Below are 16045 nucleotides of genomic sequence, written 5' to 3'. Positions count from 1 at the left end.
AACCCTGATTCCACAACTTTAGATCAGGAGTTCCAAAACTGGGGTCTGTGGGAGCCTCCCAGGGGTTCTGTTGCAGGGCATGCACATTTTTAAGATCTGAAAAGTGCTGCAGAGTGTCTTGCCCAGTCAGAGGCGGACCTTGGAGTTGATGGGGGAGGGGGTGGTCAGAGCAGGCCGTGGAATCAGTGGGGAGAGTGGGCCTGGGAGCAAGATGGGGGAGGTGATAATGAGCCTCGGAGCAGGAAGGTCAGAGCGGGCCACGGAATTGGGGGGGGCGGGGCCAGAACGGGCCTCCGGACTGGGGGGAGGGTGGTCAGAGCAAGCCTTGCAGTGGGGGTTCAGAGTGTGTGTGAAAGAGGGGTTGAGTGTGTGAGGAAGACATGTGTGTGTGTGTGTGTGTGTGTGTGTGTGTGTGAGTCAGAGGAAAATGTGTGTGTGACAGAGGGAGATGTGTGTGTGTGTGTGAGAGGGGGAGGTGTATGTGTATCTGAGAGAAGTGTGTATGTCTGATATGAGAATCAGCTTTCCAGCATCACTCCTCCCACTAAAAATAATTAAAGGCAAGACTTAATTTTAAAAATAACACCCTTTCAGATTACCCACTCCTAAAGTGGGCACTACTTCCAGGGGTTAATGGGAGAATGGCTTGGCCAGGGGTTAATGTGCAGCGATCATGTAGCTGGCAAATGTATATGCGACTGTGTGCCTCTTCCTAATTCCTACGTATAGACATAGCTAGAAAATACTTGTTTACATTTGATTTCTGTGTTCATACCTATTTTGTGGCAAAATAGGGGTGTCGACTGTATAGGAATGCTTGGGGCTCTCTGATGCACTAGGCAGATCACGAGGGGTTACGCAGCTCAGAAAAGTTTTGGAAACCCTGCTTTAGATCATAACCTCGGTCTCCGTCGTGCTCAGTGTGTTTCTTCCTCTTTTTAAAATTTTGCTGGGTCAGTCATTCTATCTTTGTCCCTCCCTGTTGTATTTAGGTGGATTTTAAGTAGCAATTAATTCACGGCTCATTTGGATACAACCTTTGTCTCTACTATATTTGATTTCTGTGTTCGCATGTATTCATTACCACCCTCATTGGCCTTGCATCACAAAATCTTTTGTAATTTAATTTCCCCTGCCCTCCACCCTATCACAAACTTTCTCTTTTGTTCTTACTGTCTCTTGCACCCTTCCAATGCCTTAAAAACTCTTACATTTTTATCTTTCTTTAGTTCTGACGAAAGGTCATCAACTTGAAACGTTTAGTCTGTTTCTCTCAATCTCCAGCACTTTTGTTCATATTTATGTAACAGCTCTCCTATTTAAGAAGAGGTAGTCCCTTGGGAATGACTAGCTTCCACTCCAGCTCAATGGGTTTTGAGATAACGGATAAGTTCAATGTGTGATCTGCCGTGGTGCTTGAAGGGTTGGGTAGTTGGGCCATTTGGATGTTTGAGCAATTCCTCTGATGCCTCAGCCTCACCTCTGCACATTTGTAATGAAATTTCTCGATGTATTCAGTTTCTTCCCAGGTGAACCTTCGCCATTTGGGGTTTTTTAAAAACAATATTTTATTATGGCACATATAATTTCTAACAACAATTTTCAAGAGGAAAAAAAACAACAGGACAGATAACACCCACCAACCAAACCCAGCCAATGTGGCTTACATACCCCATTCTCCCCTTTCCCACTACCTATTTCCCACATCAACCAACCCCCCTATCCCCCTCTTTCCCTTAACCACCTTTATATCTGCTAACAGCTTAAATTTTCCCAAAGAAGTCAATAAACGGCTGCCAGATCCGGGCGAACCCTCGCATCGATCCTCTCAGGGCGAACTTGATCTTCTGAAGCCTGAGAAACCGGCCATGTCACTGGCCCATACCCCCAATTTTGGGGGTACTGAGTCCCTCCCCGCCAATAAGATCCGTCCCCCGGCTACCAGGGAGGCAAAGGCCAACACATCTGCCTCTCTCGCTCCCTGAACTCCCGGGTCTTCCGATACACCAAATATCAGCACCTCTGGACTCGGAACCACCCGTACCTTCAATACTGTGGACATAACATCGGCAAATCCTTGACAGAATCCCCTAAGCTTCGGACATGCCCAAAACATGTGGACATGATTTACGGGCCCTCCCGCGCACCGGCCACACCTATCCTCCACCCTTTCAAAGAACCTGCTCATACGGGCTTGAATTGTATCAGGCTAAGCCTGACACACGACAAGGACCCATCAACTCTACTCAGGGCACCCTCCCACAATCCCGCCGCCATTTCCTTGCCCAACTCTTCCTCCCATTTTCGCTTTACCTCCCCTATCGGGGTTCCCTCCCATTCCACGAGTTCTTTATAAATTTCTGAGACCTTCCTCTCCCCCACTACCATTTTCGACACTACCTTGTCCTGTATCCACTGGGGCGGTATTTGCAGAAAGGTTGAAACCTTCCTCCATGCAAAGTCCCTCACCTGCAGGCAGTGGAACCCATTCCCCCCGGGAAGCTCAAACACCTCCGCCAAGTCCTCCAAGCACGGAAAGCTGCCGTCAATAATCAGGTCCCCAAACCCCTCGATTCCCACTCGTTGCCACCTCCGAAACCCCTCATCCAGCACCCCACGGTGCAAACCGGTGGTTGCCACAAATAGGTGTCCATACCGACGCCTCCTCCGCTCCCATGTGCTTCCGCCACGGTCCCCACACCCTCAAGGCCGCCACTGCTATTGGGCTTGTGGAGTACTGAGCCGGCGGGAATGGCAGGGGTGCCGTTAACAGTGCTCCTAAACCCCTGCTCCTACATGAGGCCGCCTCCACCCGCTCCGTTACCGACCCGTCCCCCACTGTCCACTTCCTAATCATTGCTATGTTCGCTGCCCCAGTAGTAGTTTCTGAAATTCGGCATGGCCAGCCCCCCCTCCAGCAGCACCTTCTTTACCCGCGGGGTTTTACTTACCCATACAAACCCTGAGATCACTGCATTCACCCTGTTAAAGAAAGCCTTGAAGATAAAAATAGGCAGGCCTGGAATATGAACAAGAACCTCAGGAGAACCCTTATCTTTACCGTCTGCATCGTCCCCGCCTGTGACAACGGGAGTATACCCACCTTCGCAAGTCCCCCTTCATCTGCTCCACTAACCGAGCCAAATTCAGCTTGTGTAACTGCTCCCACTCCTGCACCACCTGGATACCCAAATACCTAAAACTCCCTCACAGCACCTTGAACGGCATCCCCCACCAATCTCCACTCTTGCCTCCTCGCCTGAATCGCAAAAACCTCACTTTCACCAATATTCAATTTGTACCCCGAAAACCGGCCGAGTTCCCCTAAAATCCCCATAATCTCTCCAATCCCCCCCCCGGGTTAGAAATATACAAAAGTAGGTCGTTAGCATATAACGAGGCACTGTTCTCCACCCCGCACAATCGCCTACCAGTCCTTTAACGCTCTCATCGCCATCGCCAGGGCCAGGGCCAAGGCAAATAACAGTGGGGAGAGTGGACATCCCTGCCTCATCCCCTGATGCAGGCCAAAATAATTTGAATTCACTCGGTTCATCCGCACACTCACCACTGATGCCTGGTACAACAATTGGACCAGTCCTCAAAACCCTGCCCAAACCGAAACCGCCCCAGGACCTCCCACAGTACTCCCATCCCACCCAAACAAAGGCCTTCTCCGCATCCCTGCCCTCGGAGGGCATTATGATCACATTTAGCAGTCTTCTAATGTTCGCCGTTAAATGCCTCCCCTTCAAAAACCCCGTCTGGTCCTCCCCTATCACCCCTGGCACACAATCCTCCATTCTTGAGGCCAAGATCTTGGCCAGCCGCTTGGTGTCTACATTTAGAAAGGAGATTGGCCTATACCACCCACATTGTTCTGGATCCTTATCCCGCTTCACGATGAGAGAGATCGAGGCCTTTGACACCGTCGGAGGGAGTACCCCTCGCTCCCTAGCCTTGTTAAACACCCTTACCATTAAGGGCCCCAGCACTCCTGAAAACATTTTGTAAAACTCCACTGGGTACCCATCCGGCCTTGGGTCTTTGCCCAACTGCATTGCCTCCAACCCCTCCACCACTTCAAACAGCCCAATGAGGCGCCTAGGCCCTCCACCAGCTCTTCCTCCATCCTCGGAAACTCCAGTCCCTCCAAAACCTGCCTCATCCCCTCCACCTCGGCTGGGGGCTCTGACTTGTATAACTTGCTGTAGAAGTCTCTACACACCCCGCTCACCCTCACTGGGTCTAAAATCGTGTTCCCCACTCTGTCTTTCACTTTCCCAATCTCCCTTGCCGCCTCCCATTTCCTTAACTGGTGTGCTAGCATCCTGCTAGCTTTCTCCCCATATTCATAAACCGCCCTCTCGCCTTTCTCAACTGCCCCACCACCTTCCTTGTGGATAGCAACCCAAACTCCACCTGCAGCTTCTGCCGCTCCTTCAACAATCCCGCCTCCGGGGCCTCCGAGTACCTCCTGTCCACCTGGAAAATCTCCTTCACGTATCTATCCACCTCTGTCCAATCCACCTTCTCCCTGTGTGCCCGAATTGATATAATTTTCCCTCTCACCACTGCCTTCAGCGCATCCCATACCGTAGCTGCCGAAACCTCCTTGGTGTCATTTATCTCCACATATCTCCGAATGGCCTCCCTCACCCACACACACACCTCCTCCTCTGCTAATAATCCTGCATCTAACCTCCAGTGTGGGCCCCACTTCTTACTCACCTGTAAGTCTACCCAGTGTGGGGCATGATCCGACACTACTATCGGCGAGTACGTAACGTCCACCACCCCCGCCAACAACGTCCTAGTCATAAAGAATGAGTACTCTTTTGCTCTCGGCTGCCAAAACCTCCACGGATCTACCCCCACCATCTGTCCCATAAACCCCTTTAGCTCCTTCGCAACCGGTGACACCCTCCCTGTCGTCGAACTCGACCGATCCAGCCTTGGATCCAAAACCGTATTCCCCAACACCTCATGAACTCTACATCATCCCAGTTCAGTGCATAAATGTTCACCACCATCACCGGCATCCCCTCCAGCTTCCCGCTCACCATAACGTATTTGCCCCCGAGTCCACCACTATACTTCCCACTTCGAACGCCACCCGCTTATTAAACAAAATCGCCACCCCCCTTGTTTTGGAATCTAGTCCCGAATGGAATACATGCCCTACCCACCCCTTCCTCAGCCTAGTCTGATCTACCACCCTCAGGTATGTCTCCTGTATCATTGCCTCTAAGCTTTTCAGATGTGTGAACACACGGGCCCTCTTCACTGGCCCATTCAACCCTCACATTCCATGTGATCAGCCTGGTCCCTCCCCTGTCAGCAGACATCTACTCTTCTTCTCCCCCCCCCCCCCCCCCCCCCCCCCCCCCCCCCCCCCCCACACACACACACAAACACCCCACTCCATAACCTTCGCCACTTTGGTCAATCACAAGCCAGGAGCTCCCATGAGTCTCAAGAGATGCTCGATTTCTTCAGGGATGCTTTGAGGACATCTCTAAAGTATTTCCAGTAACCTCCTGAAGTCTCCTGCCATGTCCAAGTTCCAAGCAGAGCAGTTGCCTTCGGAGTCAGATGTCAGGCATACAAACTAAATGCCCCATCCAGCAGAGCTGGTTTGGAGTGACTAACATTTTGATGTAGGACAAGTTGATTGGGGAGAGGACACTACAGCTGGACTGTTTTTCTTGCTGCAAGATTTGGAGGATCTTGCGAAGGTATCACTGGTTTGAGTTGCCTGCTGTGAGTTTCTGAAGCATATAGAAGAGCGTAGATCATTGTTGCCCGGCAAACCATGAGACTTAGTCTTGCGTTTGAGATCTGTCCTCAAATACTCTTCCCTAGTCGGAAGTAGGCCGAGTTCATTGGAAGCAATAATGAATGTTGTCTATGTCCGCTGTCAAGAAATAGGAACACTCCTAACAGAGATTGGAAACCACAAGTTCCAACGTGCTCTGGGAGTTTCTGCACATGCGCAAATCAGAAACAGACTGCGCATGCCTCAATCAGCATTGTGAGATCTTCAGGCCAGGGACAAGTGCCCAATGCATCCGCATGGGGAAAAAAAATGTGCAAAACCCACTCACAGGACCCAGGAGTGGTGTGCCATAATGAGGAGTCCTGGGATAGGGAGAGGGGACAGAGGGAGGTCCCAACAAGAGAGAGCATGAGAGCACGTGAGAGAGAGAGAGCGAGTATGAGTGAGAGAGCGAGAGAGAGAGAAAGAGAGAGAGAGAGAGAGAGAGATTACACCCTGAAAGGACTGGGGCAGGAGCTACCAAGGGTCGGAATCACCAGGGACAGGAGCAAAGAACGTATCCAAACAGTAAAACTACTGGGGACCTTGAAGGCTCGGGAGAAGCTCTGGAGAGCTGAAAAAACAGAGCAAGATTGGTGACTCCATGCTGTAGGCTGCTAGGGGGGGAAAAGGTTACCCTTTGGAACTGCTGTGATGGCTTGACAGGCTAGAAGAGCTGAAGCTGTGCCTGCAAATTGGTGCTGGAGTGCAGAGTTGGGAATCCAGGAGAACATGGTGTCAGGAGATGAGCCTGAAACCTTGGGAAGTGAGCAGTTGTTGAGGCAGTCCGAAACGGAGCGGCTTTGAGTGAATTCAGACATTTGAACTGTGAAAGTGAAAAGTTTTGAATCCCTCGTGAGGGAGACAGAGTTTAAATGGGATTTAAAAAAATATATATTTGTTCATGGGAAGTGGGTGTCGTAGGCTGTGCCAACATTTATCACTCATTGCTGTGGTTCACATATCTGGAGTCACAGACCACGTTAGGACGGCAGATTCACTTCCCTAAAGGACATTAGTAAATCAGATGGGGTTTTACGACAATGAACAATGGTTTCATGGTCGTCATTAGACTTTTAATACCAGATTTTTATTCAAATTCAAATTTCACCATCTGCAGGGGCGGGATATGAGCCTGGGTCCCCAGAGCAGTACTCTGGGTCTCTGGTTAACTGGTCCAGTGACAATACCACTACGTCACCGCCTCCCCACAGTTGACTCTCAGTTTTCACTGATGTCTGGGTGGGTTGCTGAGAAATCCATGGGATCTGTCCTGAGCATATTTACCATTTATTGTGCAGTGTAGTGCGTTCGGCCAGTTTGCCTATTAATTTACATATACTCTAACATTCAGAATCAACATGAGGTACAAGATAGATATTGTAAACTGTTTAATTTTTTGACTGTGTGTATTAAAGTTTATTTTGTTTGTTCAATAGTCATGGAATTTTGTGGCTTTATTCTCTTATGGGCAGTACAGTAGCACAGTTGTTAGCACGGTTGTTTCACAGCGCCAGGGTCGCAGGTTCGATTTACGGTTTGGGTCACTGTCTGTGCTGAGTCTGCATGTTCTCCCTGTCTCTGTGTGGGTTTCCTCCGGGTGCTCCAGTTTTCTCCCACAGTCCAAAGATGTGCAGGTTAGGTGGATTGGCCATGCTAAATTGCCCTTAGTGTCCAAAAAGGTTAGGTGGAGTTACTGCGTTACGGGGAGAGGGTGGAGGTGTGGGACTTAAGTGGGGTGCTCTTTACAAGGGCCGGTGCAGACTTGATGGGCTAAATGGCCTCCTTCTGCACTGTAAATTCTATGTTCTTAGCAAATTCTTGGGATCACAAATTTTCTTTACTTTAAACAAAACATTACTGGTCTCCAGCACCATGGCGGAGGCGGAAGAGACTCCCTCCACTGCGCATGCGCGGGAAACTGTCAGCGGCCGCTGACACTCCCGCGCATGCGCCGCCCCGACATGTCATTTCCGCGCCAGCTGGCGGGGCAACAAACGCCATTTCCGCCAGCTGGCGGGGCGGAAATTCCTCTGGCGTCGGCCTAGCCCCTCAATGTTGGGGCTTGGCCCCCAAAGATGCAGAGCATTCCGCACCTTTGGGGCGGCGCGATGCCCGTCTGATTGGCGCCGTTTTGGGCGCCAGTCGGCGGACAACGCGCCGTTGGGGGAGAATTTTGCCCCATAACACTGCCTTCATCAAGAGAAAGTTCCAAATAAAGGTAATGGTCCACATTTTCCAGGAATTCACCGTTGATCTTAATTGACAAGGTGTGTCTCTACACTTTATTATTTTTTCCAAAGACATTAATATTCACATCTTCCAACTATTTTTCTCCTTCTATTCTGGCTATGCATCACGCACCACTTGAGATCATGGCAGGCAGGCAAAACAGCATGAAAGCAGACCGAGAGTAATTCACTTTCCATTTGGTTTGATGCCTGGTTTCTGCACAGTACCTCCATACAATGGCATGGATGAAATTTTAAAACTCATCAAAGGATGAAATGTCTGCAAATCTCTAAGATCCTTTGACATTTATGCATTTCATACCTCTCATAATTTTGTAGACCTCAATGAGGTCCCCCCTCAACCTCCGTCTTTCTAATGAAAATAATCCTAATCTACTCAACCACTCTTCATAGCTAGCGCCCTCCATACCAGGCAACATCCTGGTGAACCTCCTCTGCACCTTCTCCAAAGCATCCATATCCTTTTGGTAATGTGGCGACCAGAACTGTACGCAGTATTCCAAAAGTGGCCGGACCAAATTCTTATACAACTGTAACATGACCTGCCAACTCTTGTACTCAATATCCCTTCCGATGAAGGAAAGCATGCCGTATGCCTTCTTGACCACTCTATCGAACTGCGCAGCCACCTTCAGGGTTTCCTGGCGAAAAGGGGTGCTGTAAATGGGAAAACTGGTAGATCCCACTGGTGGGCCACCTCCGCCGCCAAAAAACACATGATGGATTGGTGGGAAAATCCCACCCCAGCCTCAGAGTTCAACCCAACTTGAAAAATTTATTTTTTTAAAAACACATGTTTCAAAGAGCAAAAATGTAATAAATACTAATCTCAGCGCGGAGTGTTTCAGTTGAAAATAAAATTAGATCTTGAACTGGTAATTGTATGAGATCTCACGAAAACACTGCAAACAATACAATCAACTGTTAATTTCTCCTCTGCACTTCAAATCATCTTTACACAAGCTTTACTGGATTACCTTTAACTGGACAATTTATTACACCAGAGAGAGATAGATGAATCATACCTCTTTAGAGAGTCGGGTGAAAAGATCACCTCCTCTGAGGAAGTCCAGGATAAGGTAAAGTTTTCCCTCAGTCTGAAAAGCTGCAAAATAAGACATTTTTCTAAGATATGCATATCATCTCCTGAAACTAGTTAGGCAATAACAAGCAAATGACACAGGACAGGCTCTGGAATAAATGACAATTCTTTCAAGCAGTTCAACTATTCATCAAAAGCAGGATGCAGATGCCAAAGTACTCAGGTTAAAAGTAAAACAAGGAAACACTAACTCAAATGAAGGATATCATACCCATTCCACTTTCCTATTTGGGATACTTAGTGTTAGCATCAATTACTCTCGCCGTAAGATTTCCATACTGATCACCAGCATAGTTTAAGTTAGAAATTTGTGATCAAGGTCAAATAGTTTTACAGTGCTCTAATCCATGGTATGGGCAAATACAGTTTAAAATAATATGAATATTATATTTGCTGAATTTGATTAAATAAATGCACCCGTAAAATATTTATAAAAGTTGGAACTAAACAGCAAGTCTAACAGCATGTGTGGAGATAGAAACAAAGTTGACATTTCAGACCAAAGACCTTGCATCAGAACTGGATTAGACGAGATATGTAATAGGTTTTAAGCAAATACAGAGGCAGGGAAAGAGGAAGTGGTAAAGAACAAAAAAGAATGCCCATGAAAGCATTGAAGGAGAGATTAAATTACAAACGGGATAATAGTACAAAACAAAAGATGGTGATAGGATAACAAAAGTTAGGTCCAGAGGTGGTGTAAGTGAGAAAACCAAAAACATGACTATCAGCTGCGGATCAAAAACAAAAACAGGAAAATACACAAAAATAAAAAACACAAAAATAAAAAAATAAATTGAAATGGGGGTAATGGTATGGTCTGAAATTGTTGAACTCTGTTTTGTGCTGTGAGGACTGTCAAAAAATTAGGTACTGTTCCTTAAGCTTAAATTGAGCTTCACTTAATGTGTAATGAGACAGGTTTAATAAATAATCTCAGAGTAAAAGAAGCAGTGATCACAACATTAAGTTCGAGAGTGAGAAACTTGGGTCAGAAATAACTGTGCTAAGGTAATTACAAAGGAATGAGGGCAGAGTTGGCTGGAGTGGACTGGGAAAGGAGTTTAGCAGTGATAGTAATCAACTATTTCCTGATAGATAAAAAGGCTATTTTAATGTAAATATTAAAACCCAGTTTTAATACCCATTTTAAAATGAGGATTTCAGCACTCATAACCTCAGGTCATGACAAAACACATAGCTTCAACAGAGACACAAAAAGCCTGCCACATGCATAAACTAATTGGAGATAAAAACAACATTTTCACAAAGCAAGATGAAAAAGTTATTGTTCTAATAAACATATTTCAAAGACAGTTTGACATTAAGAAATTAGCTGTACCAGTAATAAGATCAAGGCCAAGTAAGCACCATAGCAATATTAAGGCACCATTGTCCAGAATGTGGATAAAAGCAAAGTCAGAAGAAAACCAGTAGAAACCAGTCATGATAAAAGCACAGAATCGCATTCCATAACATATACAAATATTCAAACACGAAACATTCAGAACTTATGTTGCACATTAAGGATTGACAATTAACCATCGAATCAAATGTATTTGATTCTAACCCAAACCAATTAGGATGACATAGAGGTGTAGATAGATGGCTCAAGACTGATAAGATTTCCTTTAAACATGATGGTCCGTACGGCCATCATTATTCCGGGATCATCCTATACTTTGACCTAACTATTTGCTATCTCTATTTTTCATATTTTCACTTTTCCACTCTAACTCTTGAAGTAAATGCAAGCTGTTTTGCCATAAGCAAGAAACAATTTTTGTATTATTTTGACAGTTAAATTGTGTACAAGTTACTTCTCTTTAAGTCCTTTTGGTAGCCAGGCTTTATTGAGAATAGATTTAAGTTTCTCCTAATTGTAATCAAATAGAGGCAATAAAGATTCTTGTTTGCATCTGAGAAGTTTAACTCCAATTTCTACTGAGTTTTAGTGTCGCAAGACTTCACTAATTCCGCATGGTAAATCTCTTCAAGCAGAAAAGACGGTTGATCAGCAATGGCAGATATTTATGAAATTAATTAATGACTCACAACAAAGATATATCCCAGTGAGTAAGAAGGATTCTAGGAAGGGAATAAACCAACCATGCTTAACCAAAGAAGTTGAGGACAGTACTAAACTGAAAGAAAAAAACATTTAGGCCAAATCTAACCGTTTTGTCACGTCCAACTCAGGACGCGACGAGGCTGTTCAATCTCGTGAGAGGCCTCACTGGTGGGATCCAGGTATGCATATTTAAGTGTGAAATATTCCGTGGGGATTTGGCCCTTGATCTCCTCCGGTAACCCCACAATTCAGATGCTCTGCCTCCTGGACCTCTTTTCCTGGTCATTCAGCTTGGTTCTTTATGATTCATTGGTTTCAACCCCCAAAGTCAGTTCAGTCACCAGAGTGGCAAACTGATCGCTATGATTTGATAATGCTGCATCCATGCTCTTAATCACCTGAGGAAGGCGCAGCGCTTCAAAAGCTAGTGACATCGAAACAAACCTGTTGGACTTTAACCTGGTGTTGTAAGACTTCTTACTGTACTTAATCATAGAATCAGAGAATTTACAGTGCAGAAGGAGACCATTTGACCCATTGAGTCTGCACTGGCCCCAGGAAAGAGCATTCTACCTAAGCCCACACCTCCACCCTATCTCTGTAACCCCATCGAACTTTTTTGGACACTAATTGAGCATGGCCAATCCACCTAACCTGCACATCTTTGGACTATGGGAGAAAACCGGAGCACCCTGAGGAAACCCACGCAGACACAGGAAGGACATACAGACTTCGCACAGACAGTGACCCAAGCCGGGAAACAACCCTGGGACCCTGGAGCTGTGAAGCAACAGTGCTAACCACTGTGCTACAGTGGGCAAGGCAGACCAGGAGGTGCACCTGGGAAGGGAGTGAACTGTGGTTCTGGGTGCAGAGTTGGCGAAGAGAAGATAATCCCAACCGACTTAGCCTCTCCTCATATGACAGTTGTTCAACTTAATTTTGCTGTTTCCTCTCAACAATTTCTCTTGTCTTAGGTGGCTTCAGTAAATCAAACCCTGTGCATAACTGATGTTTTACCATGAGTCAAGCCAGAGAACTGTGCATTGACGATTGTGTTGTATTCCTGTACATCATCAGGAATTGGCTTAGTCATTTTGACAATGATCCTTGCTTAGGAGTTATCTTCAATGGATGCTTCATTGTCTGAGCAAACATTTCAACCAGCCCCTTTTGGCAGGATGATAAGGAGTGGATTGGATGCGTTTGATTCCGTTCTCCTTTAGATAATTTGAGAATTCTTACAAAATGAACTGTGGCCCATTGTTGCTAACAGATTGTTCAGGGTAACTAAATCTTGCTAAAAACTCACTCAGTCTTTCTATTGTCGTCTCCAAGGACGTAGTCTTCGTAATGGCGCCTTCAGATCATTTCGAGTGCACGTCAACCACAGTAAAAAACACTTGTCCTTCAAATGGTCCAGCATAATCTACATGAACTCTTTGCTGTGTCTCTTCTGGCTATTCCGATGGTGTAATGGAGCTGGTGGCGGCAGGTTTCACACCTTTGCACAAGCCAAACAGATGCCCACCTTCACCTCAATTTTATTGAGCCCTAGACAGCAAAAATAGCTTCTGGCTATCTCTTTCATTCTTGCCGCCCTACAATGACCTTCATGGAGCCGATTTAGGACACGTTTCCTGAACAATGGCGGAATGATGACCCTCATTCCCCAGAGGAGACAAGCAGCCTGAACATACAGTTTGACTCTTCGGATAACATTTGATTTCAACACTGAGTTTGTTCATGCAGTCTTGCCACAAAGTACTATGTCCATAACTTCTGACAGGAATGCTTTATTTCTGGTATACTTCTTAAAACTCCTGTAACCACAGGACAAGTTATCGACTTCTCCAAAATAGAAATCACTATGCAAATTATTAATTGACGACTCATTAGGTAAAGGTAATCTAGAGAGTCTATCAGCATTTCTTTGGAGATTTACTTTATGACATTTTAGCGTTATGTATGTGCTGACAACAGCAACACCCACCTCTGCCTCCGGCTTTTTGCTAGATATGGAATACCCTTGTGCGGCCCAAATATTGTCAGTGGTCAGTGATCTGTTAGTAAAGTAAATTTCCATCCATGCAGATACTGATGAAAAAGCCGGATTCTGTAAATGATGCCGAGATCTTCCCTCTTTATCTGTGCAAAGATCATTTCTGTTTTGTTCAAGGATCTTGATGCAAACGCTATTGGCTCCTCTTCACCAGTGGACACTCTGAGAAATCACTGCTCCCATTCCATATGGTGATGCGCGCAAGCCAGTTGCAATGGTAACTTCGGATCAAAATGTGTCAGGACTTCTGATTTTAGTAATGAGCTTGTACGAAGGCCTTCTCACACTGATTCACATATTTCCATTTCCTGCTTTGATACAGTAAGATGTGTAAAGGTTTGAGAATAGTTGCTAGATTAGGGATAACGGGCGAAATTCTCCGGTATGGCGCGATGTCCGCCGACCGGCACCAAAAACGGCGCAAATCAGTCCGGTATCGCGCCGTCCCAAAGGTGCGGAATTCTCCGCATCTTGGGGGGCCGAGCCCTAACCTTGAGGGGCTAGGCCCGCGCCGGACTGATTTCCGCCCCGCCAGCTGGCGGAAAAGGCCTTTGGAGCCCCACCAGCTGGTGTGGAAATGACATTGCCGGGCAGCGCATGCGCGGGAGCGTTAGCGGCCGCTCACGGCATCCCCGCGCATGCGCTGTGGAGGGAGTCTCTTCCACCTCTGCCAAGGTGGAAACCGTGGCGAAGGCGGAAGGAAAAGAGTGCCCCCATGGCACAGGCCCGCCCGCGGATCGGTGGGCCCCGATCACGGGCCAGGCCACCGTGGGGGCACCCCCCGGGGCCAGATCGCCCCGCGCGCCCCCCAGGACCCCGGAGCCCGCCCGCACCGCCTTGTCCCGCTGGTAAGAGAGGTGATTTAATCCGCGCCGGCGGGACAAGCATTCTAGCTGCGGGACTTCGGCCCATCCGGGCCGGAGAATCGCGGGGAGGGGCCCACCAACCGGCGAGATTCCCGCCCCCGCTGAATCTCCGGTGCCGGAGAATTCGGCAACCGGCGGGGGCAGGATTCACGCCAGCTCCCGGCGATTCTCCGACCCGGCGGGGGGGTCGGAGAATCTCGCCCAACACTTCCATATTCGTTTAGTAAGGCCAAAAACCATATTAGTTTAGTAAGCCCAAAAACCAATGAGGTTGAGTCACATTTTGAGCTGCAGGTGTCTCAGTTATGACTTTTACTTTTGAAGGCAATTTGTGTAGTCACTTTGCATCTATTATGTGCCCCAGGTATTCAGTAGAGGATTTGAAGAATTCACATTTATCCTTCTATACTTGTAGTCTGCAATCTTCTTGTTTTTGAAGTGTAGCATCTAAATTTTGAAGATGCTCTTCTTTATTCTTTCTAGTAACTAAAATATCGGCTGAATACCATTGGACACCTTCTAGTCCACTTCAAAATTGATCCATGGCACAGGAGTAACGCAGGACGTGATGCCAAATGGAAGTCTTTTATATCTGAATTGCCTTTTATGTGACATGGTTATCGAATATTGTTGTGAAACTGGATCTATATTTATCTGGAAGTAAGCCAGACTAAGGTCATCTTTATTAAAATGCTGGCCTCCAGCCAACTCAGCAAATAAATAATTAATTAAAGATACGAACAGCACAGGATTGATAGTGACTATAAAAGCACCACATATTCATGCCAAACCATCTTTCTTCATCACAGGTACTATGGGCGTGGTCTAATTGCTTACATTAATGGGTTAGCGGACCCCCGTCTTGACCAGCCTCTCGAATTCTGTCTTGACCTTTTGCTTAATGCCGTACAGCACTCACCTAGCTTTTAAGCCCCTTGCTTGATTTTCATCCTTAATATTTCGCTTGACTGAGGTCGCTTTCATGCTTCCCAGTTCTCCATGATGATGGCATGTTTCTTTCAAAGCTTCGGTAAACCTGCTTCGGATTCCAATATTAGATTCACCTCAGTCCAGTTTCCCAGGTTATCCCCATTATGGCTTGTTAGTTACCTTTAACGATGTGCAGGGGCAAGTATGCGGTCTGTCGTTTAACTGCACATTTACATCGATATGGCCACTTCCCCGGTATAGATTTATCTTTGACGGTTTTAAGGCGATATGTCGTAGTTTCTCTTGGTAAACAGTTTCTGGTACCAAATGGCTGTGCCAGTGTCCACCTCGGTTTTCACCAATTGTTCATCCAGTAAAGGGGTGATCCAGTAACGTTTTTTGTTCAATAACAGTTTGTCATCTGACTGTCACTCTGGTCCTTTGTCGCGATAGGGTTTTAAACTAAATCAGAGGGTGTGGGGGGGGGGTTCAGTTGCATGGAAAATTAGAAAATCAATGTTAAAGGAGAAGGTAGGAGTGCAGATTAGTGATGAGGTGGATTTTTACCAGAAAATATGAGGAAGGAACAGAATGTATGAATGTCACACAGGTTGAGCATCCCTTGTCCAAAATGTTTGAAGCCAAGAGTGTATCAGATTTCGGAATTTTTTGGATTTCGGAATACAATGTGCATCTGCGGCATGCATTGGGACTCAGCCTCGGTAGAAATAAGAAATACAAATTAACGAGTCTAAGTCTGAACGGGACAATGTAATTCTGGCCAGGTGTGGGCTTATACCTCTGGCTCAGTGCTAGCAGTTTTACCCACTACACCTTCGATCCAATTTCCTAATACCTCCCAGTTGTCACACTGAGACAGACAGACTTTTAATCTGTACGGGAATCAAGGGTTAAGGGGATAGGGCTGGAAAGAGGAGTTGAGG

General features: G+C 46.6%; 1 protein-coding gene across 3 annotated transcripts in view; it reads right to left on the bottom strand.

The window, feature by feature from the left end:
- Positions 1-16045, bottom strand: part of rps6ka1 (ribosomal protein S6 kinase a, polypeptide 1) — a 491911-nt gene that overhangs the window by 211597 nt on the left and 264269 nt on the right. For all 3 annotated transcript variants that reach the window (XM_072501006.1, XM_072501007.1, XM_072501008.1), the window contains one exon: positions 9096-9175. In XM_072501006.1, coding sequence (XP_072357107.1) covers positions 9096-9175 — 80 coding nt within the window. The remainder of the gene's footprint in view (positions 1-9095; positions 9176-16045) is intronic.

The sequence above is a fragment of the Scyliorhinus torazame genome, chromosome 1 (genome assembly GCF_047496885.1).
Source record: "Scyliorhinus torazame isolate Kashiwa2021f chromosome 1, sScyTor2.1, whole genome shotgun sequence".
NCBI lineage: Eukaryota > Metazoa > Chordata > Chondrichthyes > Carcharhiniformes > Scyliorhinidae > Scyliorhinus > Scyliorhinus torazame.
The sequence above is the reverse complement of the archived record's forward strand: the minus strand, read 5'-3'. Positions and strand labels throughout refer to the sequence as shown.